Source organism: Saccostrea cucullata, unplaced genomic scaffold (genome assembly GCF_032062105.1).
Source record: "Saccostrea cucullata isolate Sc308-1 unplaced genomic scaffold, CSIRO_AGI_Scuc_v1 ctg1345, whole genome shotgun sequence".
Taxonomy (NCBI): Eukaryota; Metazoa; Mollusca; class Bivalvia; order Ostreida; family Ostreidae; genus Saccostrea; species Saccostrea cuccullata.
In genome coordinates this window covers 71,426-97,529 of record NW_026921925.1, presented here as the reverse complement: position 1 = coordinate 97,529, position 26,104 = coordinate 71,426, and the positions used below count along the sequence as shown (strand labels likewise).

General features: G+C 32.6%; 3 protein-coding genes across 3 annotated transcripts; 1 reads left to right on the top strand and 2 right to left on the bottom strand.

Moving 5' to 3' along the window:
- Positions 1-322: 322 nt before the first annotated feature.
- Positions 323-5,853, top strand: LOC134260921 (uncharacterized). The gene is made up of 6 exons (XM_062743449.1): positions 323-1,233; positions 1,560-1,675; positions 3,126-3,352; positions 4,730-4,888; positions 5,020-5,098; positions 5,209-5,853. The coding sequence occupies exons 1-6, from the start codon at positions 473-475 to the stop codon at positions 5,610-5,612; spliced, it is 1,746 nt and encodes a 581-aa protein (XP_062599433.1). The 5' UTR covers positions 323-472; the 3' UTR covers positions 5,613-5,853.
- A 4,392-nt stretch (positions 5,854-10,245) lies between these two features.
- On the bottom strand, positions 10,246-12,552 carry LOC134260920 (complement C1q-like protein 3). Its single transcript, XM_062743448.1, has 3 exons — positions 12,518-12,552; positions 11,732-11,877; positions 10,246-10,674 (listed from the first exon to the last, which is right to left on the bottom strand). Coding segments are annotated over exons 1-3 (537 nt in total). The 5' UTR covers positions 12,520-12,552; the 3' UTR covers positions 10,246-10,285.
- Positions 12,553-14,740: 2,188 nt separating this feature from the next.
- On the bottom strand, positions 14,741-15,999 carry LOC134260919 (fucolectin-like). Its single transcript, XM_062743447.1, has 2 exons — positions 15,739-15,999; positions 14,741-14,976 (listed from the first exon to the last, which is right to left on the bottom strand). The coding sequence occupies exons 1-2, from the start codon at positions 15,983-15,985 to the stop codon at positions 14,768-14,770; spliced, it is 456 nt and encodes a 151-aa protein (XP_062599431.1). The 5' UTR covers positions 15,986-15,999; the 3' UTR covers positions 14,741-14,767.
- Positions 16,000-26,104: the final 10,105 nt, after the last annotated feature.

The window sequence follows — 26,104 nt, the reverse complement described above, 5'->3', positions numbered from 1 at the left end:
TTGAATTTGGGCTCATCTTGTTTGTCGGTTGTTACCGATAACAGCAACTACATTTTGATAAGATATTGATATGTACCATAATGCAGAAATAGAAAGACAAAACAAATACACCCAGAATCAGAATTTATCTTTATGCTGTACAGTTTCTAATGGCTAGCTCGCCAAAGCATTAGGTTATCTATCTACCTTCAGCGCAGGGGGTCGCGCAATCTTAACAAAATATCACTGAAACAGGTTAACATCATCAGGGAGATTTTAAATTTAGACGGATTTCAATATTTTCATCTGTATACTTATCAGTATGTAACTAGATACTCTGGAGCTTTTAAAAAAATATCTCTTCATTCGAGAACTTTGAGTCAGTTATCTTTATTCTGTATTCAAGAAGTGGCTGGAATTGAGGCGTAGTAATTCGGTTGATTTTTTTTTCATGGAAACACGGTGTTTGGGGATTTTTGTTAACGTGTAAACCATGGATCAAAAGCCACCTCGTCCCCGTACATTGCAGTTGTCGCCCGTGACGGCCAAGAAAGCGCCTCGTTCTGGACGACATAGAAAACATGGCTCCTCGCGACAACGAAACGCAACAGAACTGAAAATCCTCGCAAATAACATCCGTGGAATCATAGAGGACATATCATTCCAAAACAGTGAACAATCCAGAGAGAATGTTCTTCGTCGATCTTACATTGGAATTAGAAGAAGTGCTGCTGCTTATGGGGAACAATCCGAACCTCTTTTTTCCAGGCGGAATATCGTCTCGGCGTTTTACGGAGAAAACCGCTCCGAAGATGGTGTCACAAGAGAAACGGCGATGCAGATGTCAAATCGGATTGCAAAAACGGAAAGATACGACAGTAGACTGCAGCAGGAGGGTAAAACAGACAAACGCCAGTCGTGTCCGTGGGATCTCTCGTATTTTGACCAACATGGCGACAATAGGTCTCTCCAAATCCTGGCTTCGGAGATCAACCATCTCCGAGAAATCCGCGAAAACGAAGTGCGAGATTTACTGACGGTGAACAACAAACTCCAACATGACTTGTTTGATGCCGATCGCGATATTTGTGCCTTACAGGAGAAAAACTTTCAGTGTAATAAGAGGCTGGAAGATATGTTACGTGTTTATGAAAGAATTCGTGAGAATCTGAAGCAGTGTTTAACCAAAGTCAAAGACCTTGAGAGCCTTGGAAAATTTACACCTCTCAACTCGGATGACGAGTCTGCCTCCCGGTATATTAATTGATGTAGATGTTTTAGTGTGTTGATAAAATCTTAATGCATGTAAAATGTGTCTATTTTGTGTTTTAAACACCTATGTGCCAGATTACAACTCGCAAATTTTTAAACTGTATTTTGTTTATTTCATTTAATCTGTTATTCATATAACTAATTAATGGTAATAGTACAAAAAATTAAGCCTAGTATATATAGTTCATATATACAGTATTCAATATAATTTTCAACAATCTTGAGTTTTTTGAATGCTTACAATCGTGATGTTAGTGATAAATGCATTCCTTAATTAATTTCATACATTTTACTTTAATGTTATAAAGGACCCAGAAAGGAGATGACCACTCGGCTGACCAGGCCAGCATGTCCTCGGGATTCAACACTTTATCAGACATGTCCGAAAGTCTCCCACTGGACACGGTCGCCATGGGATACGAAGGTACACTGTATTTTAAAGAAAAAAAGTATTAGCAATTTACATTTTTATTTGCTTAATGTTTTTACATGCATGTATCTTGTTTGACTTATTTTAATGAATGGTGTGCATAGAGATACATGTATCTTTGTTTATAATGTACATGTAGGCATGTCTCTCTGGGTACATGTACACAGGATAAAAATGGGTTATGAAATAGGGTGAGTTAACCATGCATCGGACACATACCTTGCTTCGGACAACTTTAGGCAATAAACTCTCTTTCAACTTAAGAGTTTCGTGTATTTATTTGTTTCTGTCTTCAAGCTGGGGATTTAAATTTTTTTATAATACCGATTGTTATTATCATGTTTTGATAAAAATATCCCGAAAATACCCTGGAAGTTACATCATATTTTACATCATCAAAGGGGAATAACCAAAAATTTATAATTTTGCAATCATTAGAGTTATCGTTCTTAAAATATGACTTCCACGGAACGAGTCGGACTTTGGTGAATTTTGTCAGGGATTGGTAATTTTGACATAAATTATAAAGAAATTTCACTTCAATGTTTGTTTAATTCTTATTAGAGCTGGTTTTTACTAGTATGCTCATTTCACCGTACATCGGACACAAATAAACTATACATCGGACACTTTCCGATGCATAGTTAATCACTACCATTTTCATACAGAACCCAACTTAACTTACAGTTGGTTTTTGCGAAAATAGAAAATAAAAACTCTAAATTTTCAGTTAAAATACAAGTTAGTGATATATTACGTCTAGAATTTGATTCAATTTATTTCTACAAACCAGAGCATTTTCATCAATGAAGAAATGGCGCGAATTACCGCATTACAAGCATTCAAAGCCTTTCTAAGCCGGGGGGGGGGGGGCAGGGGGGGGGGGGGGGCTGGTTGCCGCCCCCCCCTCCCCGCTTTTAGAGATGTACCGAAAATGTAGTATAAGAATTGGTACTAAAAGTAGTTGACACTGAGAAAAAGTTTACCTACCCCCCCACCCCCCCCCCCCCCCCCCCCCCCCCACGAAATAGGATTTTCAACTTTGGGCAACTTTTCCCTTTTTTTTAAAAAGCAAATATTTGTGTCCAAAATTTATACTTTTATCACAGACTAAATGTTAAGTTCCATTTTGATAATGTTCCGTTGGTAGCGATATCGCTAGAACTTGTTGAAGTACAAGGGCTTCCGATTCATGGTGAATTTACCCTAATAATTTTCAAAAAAAAATATGTACTCTTTTGATACTCTTCACCTTTATGTTCATTCAAAAGCGTAACATCAGGGTTAAGGGGAGTGTTGGAGAGTGGAAAGAAAGTGGGGCCTTTGCGGGTGAAGAAAATGTTCTCTCCTATAGATTAATTCCTTTGGAAATATTATTATGATAACATTCTTTATGTTGGCTTCCAAAGCCAAAAATTCACTTTTCAATCATTTCGGTATTTAGGTGATGGAGAAAATTCGACCTGTGAGAGACGCCGGGTCGGCCTGTCTGATATGAACGAGCTCCTGAGGGACATCGACTCCATAAGTCTCGATAGTCGCAGCACCGGATGTGGGGGCTCTCCCCCGGAAGTTAACAACGGAACATCTCCACATCCGGAACGTAAACTTTTGGCGAGACTTCATGAAGACGTAAACTCACTCTCTCAAATTAATAGGGACCAATCCCAGGTAACGAATATTCCACCTCAATTAAGATTCCGCGTCCGCTCTTCTCATACTTTTTGCATTTCTTTGGATGTACATTAATGTGAAAATCATTTTATATACAAATACAACAAGCTAATTCAGAGAAAAATTGTGTCCCCTGCTTAGGGAAAAGTAAACCATGCGCAGTTCGGGGGAAGGGGGGGAGTCGGATCCCCCAGACTGAAATTGTAGAATTATTTAATGTATACATGTATACTGAAGTAAATAAAATATGTCAGTATGGATATAAAGATTTGATTGCTTACTATGTGCATAGAAGATTCTTTTTATATGGAATGTTTATCACACTGTAATGATAATTTTATGAGTTTGTGCAAGCTAGACCTCATAAATTTTTCATTTCACCTGCTGAATACTATCATTTAGTAAAAATAAGAGTTTCGGGAAAAAAAAGAAAATTGGATCGTCCGGGAATCGAACCCGGTACGGCTCACATACGAAGCTAGGGACATACCACTACACCACGGAACTGCTGTATTTTGATGAAAATTATATGCAGATATGAAGTCAAATACATGTATATGTTCACGTTCGATATTGACAAAATTTTACACAATGCATGGTGTCCAATTTAACCTTTATTAAACAGCTCAATTAGATGCATAGAAATATAAAGTCTGCCTAGAACCTGTTTAATACGTAATAACTCTCCTCATGCCCCTGTGCTAAAAATGACGACAACGTAATACAATAAATACTAATAAAACAAACGGGGCAGGACACTTTGAGAGGGGCGAGAGAGGTCCAAGGGAGTTTTGGTATAAAATTACATTGCAAAATCTCAAAATCCTCTTGAAATATCGCCCGGAAAGTATAGTGTTACACACAGACATAATGTATAAGTTTACGACTTTGAACTTTGACCTTTTGAACCAAAAATCAATTGGGGTCTTCCTTAGACTACAGGGAGTTGTTACGTAAAATTTCATTGCAAAAGCTCAAAGGGTTCTCGAGATATCGGGCGGGAACGAAAGTGTTATAACAGACAGAATTTGCGAATTTATGACCTTGACCTTTGACCTTTTGACCTCAATATCAATAGGGTTCTTCTTTAGTCCATAGGGAGTTGCTTTCTTAAATTTCCTTGCAAAAGCTCAAGATGTCGTGTGGAAACGAAAGCGTTACAGACAGACAGAATGACGGACGGGCAGACCCAAATTAATATCGCCCACTTTTCAAGCGGGGACAAAATGTACTAGGTAAATGTGCACGAGTATACATTGTAAATATAGAATGTTGAACAGATCTTACAGTGTAACAGGCTTAATAAACACAGTCAGTATTCAGTATTTTAATTTCAAAATTTCCATGAAAAGTTTTTTCAAATTTTGTTTATAGGAAATCGAGCGTCTGCGTTCGGATCTGACTTCCTGTCGTAAACACATGAGTTCCTCTCAGTTCCAGCTAGAGGCTGTGGAAATCGAATGTAGCCGTTTACTAGCAATGGAGGACCAAATAGCCTCTGTCATAACTCTGCTCCAGAGGGCTAAGGATGTGGTCTGTAAATTATAATATTCTGGCAAAGTCTCTATATCTCAATGAAATGAATTAAATTGAAATCTCTACTTAATTTTAAGATGTATAAGGTAAATATCTAAGGTAACTAAAAAATTTTGATTCTTTTTTAGCATCTACATAGACAGATTTTGGGGGACATTATTTTCAATGCTGTAACGTCGTCTGTGTCTCTCTCTAGTGGATCTTCAGGTATATATTTTAGTTGTTACATTTTAAATGGGATATGAAAAACATAAACTTTGTGAGAAATGTTCGAAAAAAAATATGTAAGTGCATTTAAAATGTCCTCTTCTATACAGGGATTCCAGCAGATGTGTTTTTGCGAGAGCTTCAGGAAAGATTATCAATGCATCCTCAGCTGGCTCTCTCAGAATTGCACTATCCAATTGAAAGTAAGAAAATGTCATCTTCTAGTGGTAAAGAACATAGTGCGCATGCTCTGCCCAAGAAACGTCCAGGTAGTGGAGACAGCAAACGTTTTGGGGCCGTTTTTTCGGATCTTTCCCTCTCCCAACCTGTTTTAGAGTTTGGAAAGCCGGCAGAGAGAAGTCTAAATGTCGTCGACTCGAAACCAAAGACTACAGAGAAGAAAGATATGCTTGAGGCACTTAAATTTATTGACGATGAAGATGACCAGCTGAGCGAAGCGGAGTCATTCCACAGCGTCGGAAAACACTTAGTGGGGGATTTTGAAAAGAATTGACACCACTGATTGAAATTAAAGATAGTGTTACTTTTAGTTCACACTTAAGTTTAAATTCTATTCAAACGTTAGGAGCAGAGAAAAATATAGTTATACATGTATATTTAAAAAAATAGACCAAATATCAGTCAAAGTATGCTTAATCTGGTAATTATTTCATAGATTTAATTTCAGTAGAGTAGAAGGAATAGAAAATGTATGTCATAATTTTTATTGCCCTTTTTAATCACTCATACATAATTCATTTTGTATGTATGAAAATCCATATTAATTAAAAGATTTATAGAATTTTACATGTTTTCAAAAAAAAAAAAATAAAATAAAACTAAAATGAAATGAATTGATTTTTTAATTCATTTTGTTAGAAATGGTTTGTTTTTTTTTTCTTTCGACTAGTCGAATCTTAGTTTTGAAATGTCATAATTTCTGGACATTCAAGATCAATTTTAGAATGGTATTTAAAATATGAATTACAGAGTAACCAAAAGTAAATATCTGTGTTCGGAGTCTAATCGATTTTAAAAACGATTTTTAAGTACAAAGCAATAAGTATACAAAGCTATTTAAGATACAAGTCTATAAAGGAAGTATGTGCACTAAATGTGTACCTACTTGTACATGTAGATGTTACATATATCATGTCCATTCTAGTTTTTTTTTTTAAATCATTATGTTCTTATTCTCAGGAGTTGTTTGTTTTTAACCAAAATATTTCCAGTTGAAAATGAATGAACATATTTGGCTAATGAGGAAGTAAAGGAGATTAATTGAGCGTTTAATGATATGAATAATTGTGTTATAGAATTGATTTTTTGGAGTTCTGTCTAATCAAATAGATTTTAAGTCTTCGCTTTTAACATTTTATTGTCGAGACTTTTAAAAGTAATGAACGCGCGTTGACCTACGGCTTGTCATTTTCAAATCACCATTTCTTTCTTAATAAAATGATTTTTATAGCAGAGATTTTAATACCTGTATGTCGAATTACTAATGCAGATGAGATAATCTGTTTTCTTTCATGAAAATATGTCGATAGTGGGGCAGATCCATTATTATCTGATTTTTCACAAGATACATCCGTAAATTATCTAATGTATGTTAAGTGTATACTGGCAAAATTTTCCTTGAAACACGACTAACTTTAAAAAAAACTTGCTTTCTTACAAGGTAAAATACATGTACTAACAGAACTGTATTTAAATTTGCAGAAATACATGCACTAATATTAACTGCGGCTCTCCTGTTACCATAATTGGACTTTGTGTTACAATAGAACCAAGTTGATAAGGAAAAGAGTGAAAGCCGACGACATTATATCAGTACTTTATTTTTTCTTTAAATCAATATGCAGATATTAGTTAAAGCTCAAATTAAAACTCTTTTTACTGAGAGTTAATTAATTTTGTATCCAGAGAAGTAATTGTAAAGGCCTCCATGGATGAATTTCGCCTCACTAGAAGTCTTGATCCACACTCGACTCCCTTTCTTTAGCTCAGTGATCAAGTGACCAGTTGTAGATATATGATGACTTCGTTGATTCTCAATGCAGGTTTTAACACGGATCATACCATCAACCATGGCAAAAAGGTAAACAGTCCCATCCTTCTTGTAAGGGAACTTGGACCTTCTTTTTAACAATTTTTACTCCCCTTTTCCCAAGAATGTTTTGTACCAAGTTTGGTTAAAATTGGCCCATTGGTTCTTGAGAAGAAGTCGAAAATGTGAAAAGTTTACAGACGGACGGACGACGGACAAAATGTGATCAGAAAAGCTCACTTGAGCCTCCGGTTCGGGTGAGCTAAAAAAACTTAAAAGAAAAAAACATATGATTAAAACAATCGCTTATCAAAGTTTAATTCATAAAAATTAGTTTCTATAGTCTTACATATTAGGCTCTTTATAATCTTTATTTAAGATTTGCTGGTATCACAGATAGATATTGATAAAATCAAGTGAAAAGAAAGGCATTCAAAAGTATATCACATGAACAATAATCCAATGAAATTAAATGTCAAAGTAAAAGAATATATATATATCTATATATATATATATATCATTTTTAATTGGAAATCTTTACCAGAATCTCGCATTCTGTGTATCTTTGTTACATTACTTTTTAATGAATAGCATGATTTAAATTAAAATTGAAATTTTATTTATCTTTGATACGGAAAATGGAAACATAAAAATGAACATTATATGCATTTTCAATGCGAAACGTTTACAATGCCAAACCGTAAACTTTTCAAATCACACATGCACCAGAATGACAAACAGTTGTAACATATTCTAATATATGTAACAGAACGTTTACTTTGATCCTTTTGGTAAGATCTAACTTTTAAAAAATTGAAATATCTACCTTTCCTTTGTTTACAGTTGAGTCGGTGATAAACTTTAATATAGCTATCGTAGTATTTGAGGAATGCGGTTGGAGGGGAAGGGTCGGCCACGGAAGTGGTCAGCATCAGAACAAAAAGAAAGTTCAAACATGCGATATATGTCATCCTGTAATTAAATATTTTAAAAATTGCATGACACATTCCTCAAATATCTGGTTGTATCTTTTCGTAATATACCACAATTGTCATTCTCTTGAAATTCCTAAAGTGTTTTCAAAAGTACATGTACTTTTCTCAAAAGAAAATTAATGACACGAAAGTTGCGATATGAATAATTCAAGTGATTACCAACATAGTATAGGTAACACTACCTTCTTATCATGCACAGATGCTTGGTGAGGTTTATGTGGCTGTTTTTTGTTCATATGTTTTACATATAATAGTGGAACCTGTCATCTGACTTTAAAGATGATTCTAATGCTAATATTTCATTTCTTTAAAGAGAAATCAAAGGGAAAAATCTAGATTCCTATTCAAACTGTATTGCTTTGGGATTAACAACTTTGATCAAGATATACTCTTATGTAAAGTAACAGTTCCTTTACATTCCCTTATATTCAGGAAATATAACAAAATTTCAAAATGGATCATTTAAGTAACAAAAAAATCAAATTCTTTCAATGGATTATCTACGTCTTGGCTTTAAATTTTAAAAAATCTAATTTTCCTCCTGAGAATTTACCATCCCTCTTTCGCCATTGCAAAAACGTGCATTTGAAATGAAATCATTCAAATTTGAATGAAGAAGAAAAAATACGGTATTTTATTCTGATTTAAAGAACATTTACTTACATTGTTTTGTTCCCTTTATCTCAGCTTCAAATAAAATTTTTCATCTTCTTTTAAAAAAACAGGGTATTTATAGTCTGATGTTTTATGACACGCTCTTTTATCGTTATGTTTCAATCTTTGTCACGAATATTGTATCACTCATGTGCGGTCATATTACTGTTCAATTTTATTTGGATATCTCTGTATATTAAAGGTATTTCTTTTCCACACAGACTTGTCCTAGAGATACGAGGAATGTTCAGTAAATGTTGTCATCGGTGCTCTGAAAGGAAAGAAAAAAGCGCTTTATGTAAATCCACTGACAATATTTTAACTCTGTTTGATACGAAGAAACAAAATTAAGATTCTGTGAATTGAAAAAATGCCATTTATTTACATTATAAATGACTACAATGAAAAAACACAGAATGTCATGCATATAAATATATAATGCAGAATCACAAAAATTGAACAACTGAAAGATACAATCAATTTTGTTTCAATAGATATCAAAGGTGAAATATATAAATTGACGGCCGAGCCTATAAATCATATCAATTTACAGAGAATTCTTCGAGAATTGTTTTAATCTCACGGATAAGAATTTTCGGGATGTAGAAACTTAATTGCTAACATGAGTCTGCCGTGTCAGATGTTTTACATGAATTAATTTAGGGATGTAAATTAGACATTTTCTTTAATTTAGTCTTAAGGATTTCAATTAAATATTCTCTTTTGTTTAAAACACATGTCCGTAACATTTTTTTTTTCAATTTCTAATTGTTTTTGGAACAAATTTTTGAGAATGACCCTTTTTCCCAGTATGGAATATGGGAGATCCTATGATTTCCTTTACTTGGGTTTTTTTTTTTTTTTTTTTTTGTCTTTTTGAAAGGTGTTTTTTTTTTGCATGTTTGGGAAATGAAACAAGTCAAAGTTTGAAAGATCTGGCGAATATTGTTGGTGTGACAAAACAATATTTCCATTTCGAATTGTTTTCTCTATTATAAACACTTTAAAAGCCCATTTTGTTAATATATTGGTAATACCTGTGGGATGTTTAATTTTCTATTGAAATACCAGTGAAAGGTCAAATGTCAACGTGTATGTATATGAGTAGGAATAAATACAGTACACTGAAGCAAAAACTAGATGTTTTGTTTAATTATTTACTAAGTGATAAGATATTATTTATGTAGCTTTTTTTACGTATATAATATACTGTCAAAGTTATCTCGGAGTCACAACTGTAAATTAACTTAAGTTTGCTTTCTTACACAGAATAATACTAGCAGAACTGTATTTGCAGACATACTATTTAAGACATACTATTTAGTATTAATCTGTTACCATCATGGGACATTGTGTTACAATAGAACCAAGTTGAAAAGGAAAAGAGTAAAAGCCAACAACATCCTTCAAGTATCAGTAATTTATTTCTACAATCAATATATTCAACGATTAAAAGAAAGCTATAATTAAAACTCTTTTTACTGAGAGTTAATTAATTTTGAATCCAGAGAAGTAATTGTAAAGGCCTCCATGGATGAATTTCGCCTCACTAGAAGTCTTGATCCACACTTTACTCCCTTTCTTTAGCTCAGTGACCAAATGACCCGTTGTAGATATGTGGACACTTTGTTGCTTGTGAATGCAGGTTTTAACACGGATAGTGCCATCAACCATGGCAAAAAGGTAAACACTTCCATCCTTCGCAGCCAAAAATAACCAATCAAAAGAGTAAAGACCATCCTCTGGTGCTGTAAAAACCCCTGTTGTTGGATCGTATCCTTTGCCTTTGTTCAACTGGACGTTGTCAAATTTGATGATGGTGTTTACAGGAACATTCTTGAGGTGACCTTTGAAATTAGCATGAAAGGCAATAGTCTCTGCAAAAAAAAAATTAATTAAAAAAAAAACTTAAAAAAAACATATGATTAATACAATTGCTTATCAAAGTTAAATTTATAAAAATTACTTTCTATAGTCTTACATATTAGGCATTTTATAATCTTTATTTATATAGAATTAAGATTTGCTGGTATCACAGATAGATATTAATAAAATCAAGTGAAAAGAAAGGCATTCAACAGTATATCACATGAACAATAATCCAATGAAATTAAATGTCAAAGTAAAAGAATATATATATTTTTTTTATTGGAAATCTTTACCAGTTTCTCGCATTCTGTGTATCTCTGTTACATTACTTTTTAATGAATAATATGATTTAAGGTCAAGATCTAGTAAATAACTTGAGACCAATTTTTTGGTGCTAGATCCATTATGACGTCATAGTCAATTTCAACTTTCTTTTTCCCGTACTTTACGGCTTTAGCAGAATTATGTAGAAAATTGGGTATTTTCATGTCATTCAATTTGAAATCATATGAAAAGTAAACCGGGTACCTATATTTTTGATATTGATTTAAAGAGAAGGCTATGAACATACTAATTACCGTTTTCTGTGTGACTGTAGGCAATCTTGATACATTTCCTTTGCCGAATACGAAAAAAACTCCCATATTCATGACTGGTTTTCTTAATTTTTCATTGAAAATGACAGTTTAAAATAAAGTTTTTCATCTTGTTTACCTACAAATTATGCCCAGAAACACCTTATTTGACCAAGCTAAAGTTGTAAAGCATCAAAAAAGGAATTCATTTCTCAAGTTTGATAAATCTGTAGGCACCTTTCGTTTACTAGATCTTGACCTTAAATTAAAATTGAAATTTTATTTATCTTTTGATACTGAAAATGGAAATATAAAAATGACCACTATATGCATTTTCAATGCGAAACGTTTACAATGCCAAACCGTAAACTTTTCAAATCACACATGCACCAGAATGACAAACAGTTGTAACAGTTTCTAATATATGTAACAGAACCTTTACTTTGATCTTTTCGGTGAGATCTAACTTTTAAAAAATCGAAATATTTACCTTTCCTTTGTTTACAGTTGAGTCGGTGACAAACTTTCATGTAACTATCGTAGTCTTTGAGGAATGCGGTTGGAGGGGAAGGGTCGGCAAAGGAAGTGGTCAGCATCAGAACAAAAACAAAGTTCAAACATCCGATATATGTCATCCTGTAATTAAATATTTTTAAAATTGTATGACATATTCCTCAAATATCTTTTTTGTATCTTTTCGTAATACATCACACACAATGGGTATTCTCGTGTAATTTTTAAATTGTCTTCGAAAGGACTTTTCTAAAACAATTACTTCACGAAAGTTTATGATATGGGCAATTCAAGTGATTACCAACATATTAGGTATAGGGAATATCATGCACGGAATCTGTCATCTGACATTAAAGATGATTCTCTTGCTAATATTTTTTTTTTTTTAAATCAAAGGAAAAATCTAGATTCCTTTTCAAACTGCATTGCGTTGGGATTGAAACCTTTGATCAAGATATGTTCCGATGTACATGTATATACCAGTATCTGTATATTCCTAATATTCAGGAAATATTGTAAAATTTCAACAAAAAAGTATTTGCTGGCTATTTATGGAACATTTAAATTAAAAATCGAATTCTTTATCTATGTGTTGGCTTTAATTAAAAAATCCAAATTTACCCCTGATATTTTACTCTTCCCCTTTTAAAAACGTTCATACATGTACATGTATGAAATAAGAACAAACTAGAAGAAAGAAGAAATGACTAACTTTACAAAAATTACGGTAATTTTTTTTCTGATAAAAAGAACATTTACTCACATGATTCTGTTGCTTTTATCTCTGCTTCAATTTGAATCTTTCATCGTCTTTTAAAATAATAGGTTATTTATATAGTATAACTGATAAAGTCTGATGTTTTTCGACACGCTTTTTTATCATCATGTTTCAATATTTGTCACGCATATTGTATCATAATGTATGATCATATTGCTGATCAATGTAATTTCTATATCTTAGTATATTTTATGTTTACCTGCTATATAATTAATTGAATTGGGATGAAACACAAACAATCAATAAATCAATTCATTAAGTATTACTTTAAATTTTTAAATATTAATTTAGGGAATAACTATCTTCTAATTTGGTATTTGCGACCGTTAATGCTGATTTAACGGTCGCAAACTGAGTTTTACCGGCGACGCGTAAGCGGAGCCGGTAAAACGGATGTTTGCGACCGTTAAATCAGCATTAACGGTCGCAAATACCAAATTAAAAGTTTAGTTATTCCCATTCTAATGCAATCCATGCATTTTGTTTGTTGTTTACGTCTTATTTTGTTGAATTTTGTTACATGAAATACGTCACGGAGCATTGCATTTTTGCGTCGCTCTATTATGACGTCACAATGAAAAAGCTTTCACGCTCGTTAATGCTCGTTTTACTGCTTCAAACATCAGTGCATTAGCCAATCAAAGAGTGTTTTACAAAACAATTGCATTAGAATTAATCTTTATACTCTATGTTCAGCTAATTAATAGACTAGTATGCGAATAAATAATTGTTAAAACTCTGTATTGATTGTTTGTGTGTTTTTATTTTAATTTGGTTAATTATATAGTAGGTTAGGTATAAAACACATAATTATTCAAATAACTACTCGGTGAAACAAACTGTTGTCCCTCGGTATAGGGGTCTTCCTCACTACCTCGGGACAACAGTTTGACTGTTTCACCGAGTAGTCATTAAATAAGTGTATACTGTGACCCGGTAATCAGTTCGACTGTTTCATGGTCACACAAAAACATAAAATAAATCCTGAAACAGTTCAAAATGCCTAATTACAATTTATATAGTAGATTAGGTAATAATATATCCTCATTGGAAATGAAAAACACAACGCAAAAATACACATACAATGTATGTAATATCCTGATTCATAATAAATTTAGAACAATTCCACATCCAGAAGTTTCTTTATTAATAAACATACGTTTCATCCTCTTCTTAACATTGGTAAATGATTGCTGGTAGATCCATTCCAGGAATGTTTAAAATACATGTATATATACAAAAGCAATTTAAATTTTCAAAGAGAAAGGCAAATTTCCGGATGAAATGATAATCTCGCTATAGATGCACTGCATGCGGAATCAGTTTGGAACAGAAATCGCAAATTTTTATCTTTTTTATACACTTGCCATCATCTGAATTCCCCATATTTCCATGAATTATTTCATTTACTCCTCTGCTGCTATACATTGTTGGTGCAACTGAATGATCAAATTAAACTGTAATAGATTTGTGGTATGTTTTTCTCCGTTATTACCTCAATCTCAGCTTCATACAAGCCAGTCGCCGCTGTTGTTTCAAAACATGTTTCATAAAGTGTCCCTTAAATCCTGATTATTTACAAAGATGTGCAAAAGTTTTTGTCAAAACTTGAGCAACAACTTCAGAATCTGCATACCTACAGGCTTCTGCTTGTGCCTTCCTACTTTAGAGTATTTACCACCCTTTGGCCTGTATATTGGAGAAATATGTATTGCTTTCTCCATCCGATTAGGACATCTTCACTCATGAAGCTTTCCCATGGAAATAGTCAGAAATCACGTGAGGTATCATTTTAATTTAAATTTACCTGGCACTGTCTATTAAGTAAAACAATACAACGTGTTTTCACCCCACACTCTCTGGACAATTAAGTATGTTACATGTGCGTAATCATAACAATACTTAACCATCACCTGGGACAGTTTATTATAAGTAAACAATAGATAAAATGTGTTTTGAGTAGATAATGTCCTCAAACTGTCGATTCTTTGAGAGAAAAAAACTATTCCCGACCCTTCTGCCCTCGAACAGTTCTTTCTCTCACAGAATGGATAGTTTTCGGACTTTCTCCTTTACATATATATTTAATCGTAGCGTGTAAAATACCATAGAAAAATTCTTAAAAGTAGTTTTGAAAATATTGAAGCACGTTTTAATTTATTGAAAAAAATATTTTAAACGAAACAAGCAACATGTCGCACTTCATTTCATTAAATCCATCATGAGATACAGAATTTATTTACCCCATACAATAACCTCGGCTGGGGTCAGAACGTCGTTGACTCCTTTGAAAATTTGTATCTGAACATGGCGTCCAACTGTGGAATATGGACACCAAAAAGAAATCTGTTCCGCGTCCTTTGCAAATCCGGAATAATAACCATAAACAGTCGTGAGATTCAGAAACTTGCCCACTTTTACCTCTAAATCATGAATTTGCTTGCCTAGAACAGAAACAAAGATTCTTAAATTTTTTTTTTTTTTTTTTTTTTTTTTTTTTTTTGCTGGAAAATTTGTTAAACAGTAAATAAGCTAAATAGTTTGAGAATTCTTTTCAATTTTAGTACGTTATGGGATAAAATGTGGGTGACTGAAGCAATGGTATAAGCACCTAAAGTCAGAAGTTTAATGCTTTTTTGTGACATCTTTTTTTTTAATTGAGAATTTAAAGATTACCGATCAGGTTATAGAAAATAACAAGGATAATAGAAAAATTCAAAGAAACTTGAAAAATCATTAGAAAATTCAAAGGGCATGTCTGGTACAAAAAGTAAACCCACTTTTTCACCGAGTGATGAAAAACAAAATTTGCTAAATGTAATACATGTATGTTTTTATTTATTTTGTCACCGAAAATGATAAAAAAAAAAAAAAAAAAAATTGAAATTTGAATGATAAATTGAATGGTAAACTTAATTTTCGATTCTTTTTTTTCAATTTAATCCTTATGCAGAGATTTTATTAAGAATCCAACAATATTCAACATATATTTTCCCTAATGCTTTTTTCTTAAATGCTTGTTTCAATAAATGGAAACTTGGTGTATAAAGCAGCATTTTCATCATTTTACATGATTATATGTATTTAATTAAACTAGGAATTATCTACAGACAAAGAACATTTCTTTGCTATTTTTTCCTCAATTGCATTTTTTAAAAAAAGTTTAGTATTTCAATCATGGTAAAAAACATAACATATGGACATACCACAACAAGATTGTCTGGAGAAGACCTCTATCTGATGAATCATATAGTTTTTCCCAAGATCAATCCGTAGATAGGGATTGTCTTCGTCATTAGTAAGGACATGGTCGCTGAGGATTCCATTGACTGCATTCGACGCTGGCCATCTTGGGCTGTAAGAACTTAGCGTTACGGGTTTATGCTGCGCGACATTTCTAAGAGCATTTACTCCATAACAGAAAAAAAAAATTGCGAAGGCTAATGCACTCATCGTAATTTGAAATCAATCTGCTTTAGAATTAACATTGCGCTTTCTATTCAAGTTTTTTTTTCATTGTCCACATTTTAGGAATTTCCTAAAGATTCACTGTGAAGTAACATACACGTCACATCTTGAAACTCGTATAATGTGTAAATTTTTAATATATGATAGCTTCAATTGTTTAGAACTGATAGATATGCAAACATCTGTATGGAAAAACCTGCATTTGTGCAACCTTAATTCAGAATACAATGTTTCTTTAGAACATAATTTGTTTTGAAATATTTGTCCATTAACTGGAGCGTAAAATTATTGTACTTCAAAATGCAATTTTAATATGCATAATGTCAGAAGCGTCCTTGATATACTTTCATTGATTAATTGTGTTAAAATCAATGAACCAAAATTTAACTAATCTAAAATAACGGCAATTCTATTTCTTTTGTAAATAATCAAAATTTGAAAGAAAAGTGTTGTACTCTGTAATATTTTAATTTCAAGTTCAATAGGATAAAACAAATCAACAAATGAATAAAAATGTATTGTTATTAGATAAAAAGGCGTTGATTTTATAGAAAAAGAGCCCTGTTGTAGGGTTGTACATTCTGCTCATACTTGTAAAGATAAAAAGAACTTTAAGAACCTGTAAAATGTGATGACTTAATACACATGTAGCTACTCAAGTTCACAGGCCTTTTAATCGTTTAGAAAATGATTTGGGGTGTTAAAAAAATTTTAAGCTATCCAAAGACCTGTGCTCAAGTGTTTTAAAGCGTAAACTCTTCCGTCCCACATTATGCCGTATAACTTGCAATAGGTAAGCTGTTTAATTTTTTTTTTATGATTTTCTACCATTAAGTGTAGGAAGAAAGACAATTCATTTTTACACGTAAAAAAAACTTCCCAAATCTTCTATAAGAAAATGCAGGTGTATCCGATTTTTGATTTTATTTCCATAAAGACCCCTGTCTATGCGTATTTCTATTCTTTGAAACGTTGTTTAACGCAATTCAATGAAAAATCACATTTCAAGATAAAAAAAAAATATTATATCTAAATACCGAATTGAAGGTAGCAGTAAGTTTACGCTTTCTGTTTCCATGTCGACATATTCAATTCCGCTTCATTTAAATACAGAATAGAGCTTCTAATAAAGGAGTCTTATTAATACTTATGGCAATTTCATCATGATCTCAAAAATTTTCGCAGATAGCACAAGATCTCATTACTGCTTCTTGCTTCTTTTTATATTCAGGTCTTTTTTCAAAAATTTACTTAATAACAAACACAGACATAATCAAAGTACTGAAAGTACTCCTGGGAGTTGAACATTGTTATCTGAAAGATCTCACAGGAAGTATAGGAACATCTTCATGCATTCAGATTCAAGTTAGCTAGAACTGATTTGTTAGAGATACAAAACTGAACATTAAAAATGATTTCTATTGCATTTAATAGCTAAAATCATGGGACTGCTCTTAAATTAGCTGCAGAATTGTAGCTCTCCGAAAAAAGGATTTTGACAAACCGGAGAGCTACATGTACAGTGCCATCCATTGAAAAAAACTGTATATTTATTGCGCACGAACAGTTAAGTTTAGTTCTGGATTAATTCTTTCTAATTCTTACCTCAACAATTTAACCAAACCAAACAAACAACCCCCGTCACCAAAAGAATATATTTTTCAAACTCGAAAATACCGGTACTATTTTTGTTGTTAGGTTTTAAACTTCTTTCAGTACCATTTATTACTAAAACTCAAACACTATCCTTACATTTCTGAAACATTTTAATCAAAACTCCCCCTACTCTCTTTAAAATGTGTACAAGATATTTGGTCCCAAGAAACAAACAAACAAACACTCTTCATATTCAATGTTACCATCACCAGACACTAGATTGTCATTTTTCTTCCTCTGATTAAAACAAGTATTTGCTATTCTCTTTTGGGTATGAATGTTTCTTTTCGGACAAAATAATTAATTTATATAGAACTCCATTTTATCAAATGTATCTATCTTTATAACTTAATCATCAAGTTTTGTTATTCCATAATTTTAAATTTCATTTCAAGTAATATCTATATAAAAGTAAGTATGTATGAATACTTTACATTTTGTTTGTTTTACGTTCGATAATTTTTCAATCATATTGAAATACTTAGCTACATGTAAGTCTACATATTTTTACCTAAACACGGCTCTAAAAACCATTGAGTAGTGAGGGATCGTTTTGTGCAAGCACATACTGCGACATGGGATTTCGGTTTATATGGTCTCATCAAAAGAGTTTATCTCCAAATGCATCCAACAGGATTCGAACCTGCGACGTAATGATCAATTAACACCTTACGTTGAATCTCTAGAGCAAACTATTTTAACAACTGTGCCACGCGATTGAGACTTAAAGTTTGTGATTTTGATTTGAATCAAATTAAATTAAAAATAAGACATAGTTTAACAAGCTACTACAAGAAAAAAAAGTTGTAATCATTAGGAACGATCTTTCTCATAGATAGATCATTAGGATTATCATACCACTGTGTCCGTGCATACGCATGTATTCATTAATCTTAACTGCTTTAATTATATAAGAAAATCAAATTATAATTTTATAAGGTACATGTAATTATACTGCAATACAAGTACACACACATTTTTCAAGTTCAGATTTGGTGTTGTACACGTGACCAACTAAATGCTGATAAATTCATGGAATTAAGGATGCAAAATTAATGTCATTTGAAATTGTGTGATCGAATATCAGCAAACTTTAATGCTATTATTTTTCCCCTTTACCAACGTAAAAAAATGAAATGCATGTATCTGGTCTGACAAAAATTTTCGAGTCTAACAGATCATTTTACTTGTCATAGCTAATAAATATTTTCCGCAGTGTTTTTTTTTTTTTAAAAGAAACGTTGTTCTGTCTCTTTATTGCTGAAACAAATTGAAAGAAGTTGGGTTAAACCTTAGCGTTCCTTTCCTTACATCTTTGTTTACGTCTCTATATTTAGATGATCGCGTCATTGTCAAACCAGTTAGACCAGTTGTTGCTCCTTGGATGACCTAGCACTTTTTGTAATGGAGCGTAATGGAGTCAGCCGAGGATTGCCGAATGATAAATGACGGAAAACTGGGACTCGAACCTGCGACGTAATGATCAATTAACATACGGAAATCAAAATATATGTGTCATTTCTCAAGAAAGATGACAAAAATACTCTATTCAAATTAAGTTTAATAAAATGCTATTTCATTTACTTTCAAATCATTTATGAAAATTAGATTAATTTAGAAAAATGAGATGGACTATTTTTATTGCGGAAGTTTCTTCGAGTTTATATAGACTGGTACGAGTTTGTATTGAATATCACAGGGGAGTAAATTGGGCGACACAGAAACACCACGACGGCCGCTATATAATTCATTGTAAAATTACTGTGCTAGAAATCGCGTGACAGCCTAGGGAGTCTGAACATAGTTCAACTCCCAATAAAACATGTATACAATACAATTTTGAAAACAATGTTTTGAATAAAGACAACGTATTACCAATGCTTTTATGAATTACTAGTATCTCCGAAAAATGAAATATTTGGGCATAGAAAAAAAAGCTTTAATCGAAGTGTGCGTGTACATTACATATCACTATCTCAATACTCGTGGATTGACTGAAATTTCACAATGTGATAAAATGTACTTCTAACACTTAAGTTTAATCTTATTGTTTTTAATGTCTTCATGATCATTAGTTTAGATCAAAAAACCTTTGATTCATCATTTAGGGAAAACCTTACAAACATTGAATTACATGCTATTAAATGCATTGTATTAATTATCATCGTACTTTGTAATACGAAATCCACTTACATGAATTAGCATATAAAATTAAATAGTTGCTATTGAGAGGATTTTTTAGCCTTGCTTATTACGTTTTCGTAAATGCAGATTTTTCCGGATCCATACAAATTCTCAAACATCTGTCAATCCCTAATTTTGGAAATTTCAGCAAAAATTCCAAGCTCTGTTTTGATAACAATGCACACTTTTATTTCCAAAAATAAATAAAATTCAAACAGTAGATAATGAATAATATATAAAGGGACACGTTTCTAGTCAAATCAGACTAAATCCAGTCATGTTACCTACATTACTTGTCGTGTTCTCCCTTTTCTATTATGGAAATGCAGGCATAGAAACTCTTTATAAAAATGTAGCGTTACAAAAACCGGTGACTTTAAGTTCCTACCTGAACAACACTCAGTGGCCCGGATCTAATGCCGTAAACGGAATCCTTAACGACCATGCCCATACAGATGCCGGAAAAAATCCGTATTTACGGATTGACCTCGAGAAAAATTACCACATATTTCAAATAGAGGTATTTTCCAGACAACCTTGCTGTGGTAAGAATTATTGATTTTTTGTCTGTTAATCTCGTTCTTATTTAAAAAATAATATTTGTGTCATTGTTTTGAAGAAAATAATCTCAATAATCTAGATGTGTACTTTGTCTGAATTTTGAACATTATACATAAAAGAAAACATTTAGGACATCGATAATTCTTTTCACTCGTTAGAATATTTTTTTATGTTGCCAGAAGTTCGTGTATGGGTTGGTGAGAGGGACGTTCTCTTAAGTCTTTATCCCACAGACGCGTGATGTCTTTAACCTTTCATAAATAAAAATATACGTTATAATTATATTTATCAGGGATATTTTCTTTTATGAAGAGAAAGGTTAAAAATGTCAAGTGTCTGTGATTTATCCATAGAAAAAAGTTCGAAGACTTTTTCTGGTGACAAAATCATATAGAGAGAGTAAATAAACTCTCTTGAAAGATTAAAAAAAGGAAATTATTACAAGGATTTAATTTTTTTTTTCAATGAAAAGGTTTTATTCTTTCTTATTTAATGGCCTCCGATGATAATATTGGTATACTTTTGGCCAAAAAAAAAAAATTAAATCCATGTAACTGCGATAACTTATACATCTATGAAAAACTAGAATATGTGATGCAATATTATCGGAAATAATTGTATAATTATAATGAAGCAATCAGTGTGATAAATAATGCATAAATTGTACAGAAAATTCTATAAACTTGCTACAAAAGTAACCATTTATATCTATTTAAATAGAAGGAAACCCGAATCTAATTCATGATTCACTACAAAACCGATTTGAAATAATTCTGTTTACCCCTCTCTTTGTATTAGGCAAGCAGCTTCATGATTTCGTCGTAAAAGTGGGCCGGACACTTGAAGTTCCGACTGTTTGTGGATATTATTCCAGATTGGCGAAGGACTCGACGCGGAGGGGATCGGAATTTATTGTCCCTATGCCACAGTGGGACGATACGTGGAGATTCAAATTATTGAAGGATTCTCTAACATTCTGACGCCAGCTGAGGTTATTGTATGGGGAAAGTGAAAACTGTCTCATCAGTGACTAAATAAAAATGAATTTACGAGATTTTACATATTTTTCATTTTACTTTTTATTTGCATTGGCGCATCGCAATACTTTTAAGAACCCCTTCTGGATATATTTTTTACAGACTTTATCAACATTTGAATTGCGAATTTAAATTTTAAAAAAAAAATACGAAAGAAAAGAAATTATATAAATTTATAATGAATTAATGGAAAAACAGCTTCAGTTACCTGTTATTTTTCAATATTTTTAAGTCAAACATCGTAGTTAATTAACCGGAAAAGAAGCTGGAGTTAGCTTTATAAGCTTAATTTGTTCATCGTTGTTTTCATCCAAAACAACTGGACCTTTAATGAGGGGTTATCAAAAAGTTCGTGGACTGAAGCTATAAAATTAGTACTATGTTGTCTGAGCTTGCAAAATTTATAAGGAACAGAAAACAACCAAAAATAAAGAAATGTTGAAAATTTTATCTTGATACGTTCATTATTTCCCAAATTATTATAGAATAAAAACGACATTACATGTATATGACCACCGGCTCTGTCGCCGCTTAGTTTCATGACGTCCGACAACGTCATTATTTTTCAATGTCCGCTTCTTCTACCTCGTACACTTATTTTGATGAGATTCCCTAGAGCTGAGTAAGGACTTCAACCCGTCTTGTTTTTATGACTTAACATTATCATGAACAACAGCTTTCAATGCATATTTTATTGCAAATGGATTTATACATTGGGAGAGAATCTCTCTTGATTGTGCCAGCACATTTTGTTTTTTTTTTGGAGTTCAATAAAGCTAAAATACATGATCCACTCATTATTTGACGTGACAGATTTTTCAAACCTTGACTACAAATTGACATTAACTTTGCACCCATTTTCTCACTGAATCTATTTTGGCATTAAAAAACAAATAATCTGGATGCAAAATATTTCTTTGTAGTCATTTTAAACATTTCCTAGGTGTATACCAGTTTTTCTAGGGGCAAATCTTTATAGAATGTTGGAAAAGGAAACCCCTCCCCCTTTTGACGTCATTTTCAAGGCAATATTTGTTTGGAGACTCCATGTAAAATTTACAATAAAATTTCATAGAACTTCCAGAATGAGGTAAAAATTCCATATTTTATGGAACAATAGTGTCACAACACATACCTGAATTACCGGGATTTTTAGATTTCAAATGTTCATATCACAATAATGTATTTAGTTCCACTTGGGTCGAAAAAAAAACGTCGTTTTCGACGTTGCGCCGCCTGGACATACCATTGCTTACAAAAACTTTACTAATTTATCTAAAATTAATTTAATAATTTGTGCTTTGTTCCATAGATAGAAAAGATGATGATTACTAAATATTGTAAAATTCATCGATGTACATTGTACCTGAAGCGGTTTAAATTTTATGGCGCTAGTCCACGAACTTTTTGATAGCCCCTCGTACTTTCTTTTTTTATAACTACAAAGCATTCTTCACTAAAGCGGATTCTTAAGTTCTATTATTCTTTACCTAGTGTAAATTCACGTTTGCCTCAAATAATAGCATTAAATATCTTATGAACCCCAGGCTATATTATTTTTCATAGTATTTTAATATCAATAAACCAAGGTAAGTTCAATCTACTCTGCTTGTGATAGATTCCAAAACTTAAACAAAAAATCCTACGAAAAAAAAAAAGAAGAAATTTTGCTGGTTCTAGTTAAATTTTTCCCACCTAATTAAGTCCTCATCTTTACTCTTTATAAAAATTAACTGCTGTAATATATAAAGGGGACACCACAGAGATACTGTAATACATTATATTCTAAAAGAGGTTTTCATCAATTATTACTCCTTAGAATCTCAAAAGACGTTTAGAACCTAGAAATCACCAATTACTTTTTCTATTCAAAATTCTATAACATCAAAATAACATTGCTATCTATGCAATAATTTTTCACAATACAGTCTACTAGTTTAATAAACTCCATCGTAGGATTTCAACGGTTGATTAAGTCTTTTACTCAAATCTAGACTTCTTGATATTTATTTATAGAAAACTACATCTCTACTAAAAATGGAATTAAAACAAACTTTAACAAAATTATGATTGGTCAGCAAAATTAATTTGACAAAAACCACTTTGATTGTACAAAAGAGTTACTCTGAAGTTGATATAAGAAGTATTGATGCTTGAGTTCCTCAATGACACCATTTACGTAGTCCAGCCGTTTTCAAGCCAACTACAGTGTAGGTAGAACAATACATAAAACTCTGAGTTTGACTGATTGACAGCTGGGAATGCTGCGAATGCTAACTCCTTCAAGGCATCAGATCTCACCTTTGGTATTTCCAGGCTCCGTGGTTTGTGTGTTTACATTCTTTACAAAAGATGTATTGTTCATTGATTTTTAGGTCACCTGAGTAAACTCAGGTGAACTATTGCTATTCGTTTTCGTCCGTCGCCGTTCTTCAAGCGTCGTGCGTCAACATTCAAACATTTTTAGCTTCTTCTCTGAAACTGCTGAGTCAAATTTAACCAATTTTGGCACATAGTATCTAGAGGTAAAGGGGACAACAATTGTGAATTTGGTGGTCCCTGCCCCCCTGGGGTCAAAACCTCTCAAATAAATGCAATCTTCAGAAATCTTCTTCTTTACTCCTGGACGTCAATCAGTCAAACAGTTGGTATGATTGTAATGGGCATTGAGTCCTCTACCAAAATTGTGAAATTCATGGCCCCAGGGTCGGGGGTTCTAATGCTAGGGCGGGGCTAAATAGATAATATAGTGAAAATGCATTATTTCTTTGAAGTTTTTCTTTTCTGCTCCTGGTATTAAATAACATAAGCATGTGTAGAGTTAAGTTATATATGGTTGCCTCTTCTAAAATTGTGAATTTCATGGCCCCAGGGTCAGGGGTGTTAGTGCAAGGGCGGGGCTTTATAGATTATTTAGTGAAAATGCATAAATTCTTTGAATTTTTTCTTCTCTACTAACGGGCATTAATTAAACTAACCAAGCGTATACATGTAGTTATGTTGAATACGACTGCCTCTTCCAAAATTGTGAATTTGAATTTCATGGCCCCAGGGTCAGGGGTGTTAGTGCTAGGGCGGGACTATAAAGATTATATAGGGCTATGAATTTTTTCTTTGAAAGTCTACTTTTGTGCGCTTGGGTATTAAACCAATGAACTATGTACATAGTTATAAGGAGGAAGGATGCCTCTTTGAGATTTGTGAATTTCATGTCCCCTGGGTCAGGGATTGTGTTAGGGCGGGGCTTTAATGTTTATATAATAAAAATGCATGAATTCTTTGAAAATCTTCTTCTCTGTTCCTTGGTATTAAACTAAGTACATAGTTAGGATGTGCAAGAGTGCCTTAACCAAAATTTTATATTTTATGTCCCAAGGGTCAGGGTTTCTGGTGTTAGGGTGGGGCACTATTGATTATATAGTGCAAATGCATTAATTCTTTGAAAATCTTTTTCTCTGCTTCTGGGTATTAAATAAACCAACTAATACATATTTATGATGAGAACGAATGCTTCTTTCAAAATTGTGAATTTTATGGCCCCAGGGTGGGTCAGGGGTTCTGGTGTTAGGGCGGGACTCTATTGATTATATATTGAAAATGTATTAATTCTTTGAAAATCTTCTTCTCTGCTCCTAGGTATTAAATAATCTAAGTACATATATATATAAGTTACTATAAGCAAGAATGCCTCTTCCAAAATTGTGAATTTCATGGCGCCGGGGTCAGGGGTTCTGGTGTTAGGGCGGGGCTCTATAATGATATAATGATTATATAGTGAAAATACATTACAACTTTGATAATCATCTCTTCTCCTGGGTAACAAGCAGATAAACTACCTTTAAAGTTATGATGTGCATGGGCTTTTCCTCCAGAATTGTGAATTTCAAGGCCCCTGGGTCAGGGATACCATAGAAAAAAGGGGGCCTACTTATATTGTAAATGAATTGTTTGAAATCTGCTCTTGGTATAAATCAAACATTTTTGACAAGCAAGTGTGCCTTTTCATAAATTGTGCAATGCGTGGACCTAGGGTTAGGGGTTCATGTGTGGTAAGGGCACTTCTGATTATTGCTGAATATTACTGATTCGTTGAAATGCATTTTTTGTTCCCCTTCCCTGCCTATGGGTATTAAGTAACTAAACTAAGCAAATAATTATTGCTAAGTGTATAGTTGTGATTAGCAATGGTGCGTCTTTCAAAATTGAGAATACCATAGCATATAGCTTAAAACATAAACCAAATTCAATCATTTAAAAGTTGATACTCAGGTGACCTTTAAGGCCTATGGGCCTGTTGTTTTTTAATCGATCACTGCTCATTAGCTTCACATTTTACAAAGAAAAACTTTGATATTTTTGCAGGCAAAATATTAAACAAGGTCATTGTGCATATACCTGAACGAACATATACGTATCTCTTACTTGAATTTAAAAACTATAAACATTTTACATTGTAAAATCAATTTGTAAACATTTGAAGTACATGTAATGTTTATGACATTTAAACAAAGTTTCCATTCCGAATGCTAAACGTATAGTTGTTATCTATAAGTACAAGTATCTTGCAACTTATGTCCTCTTATAATTATTAATTTTACTTCCTGTGATAAAAAAAAACTCCCACATCTGTTACGATTTACCCTGTTTAAAAAAAGACAAAGTACGT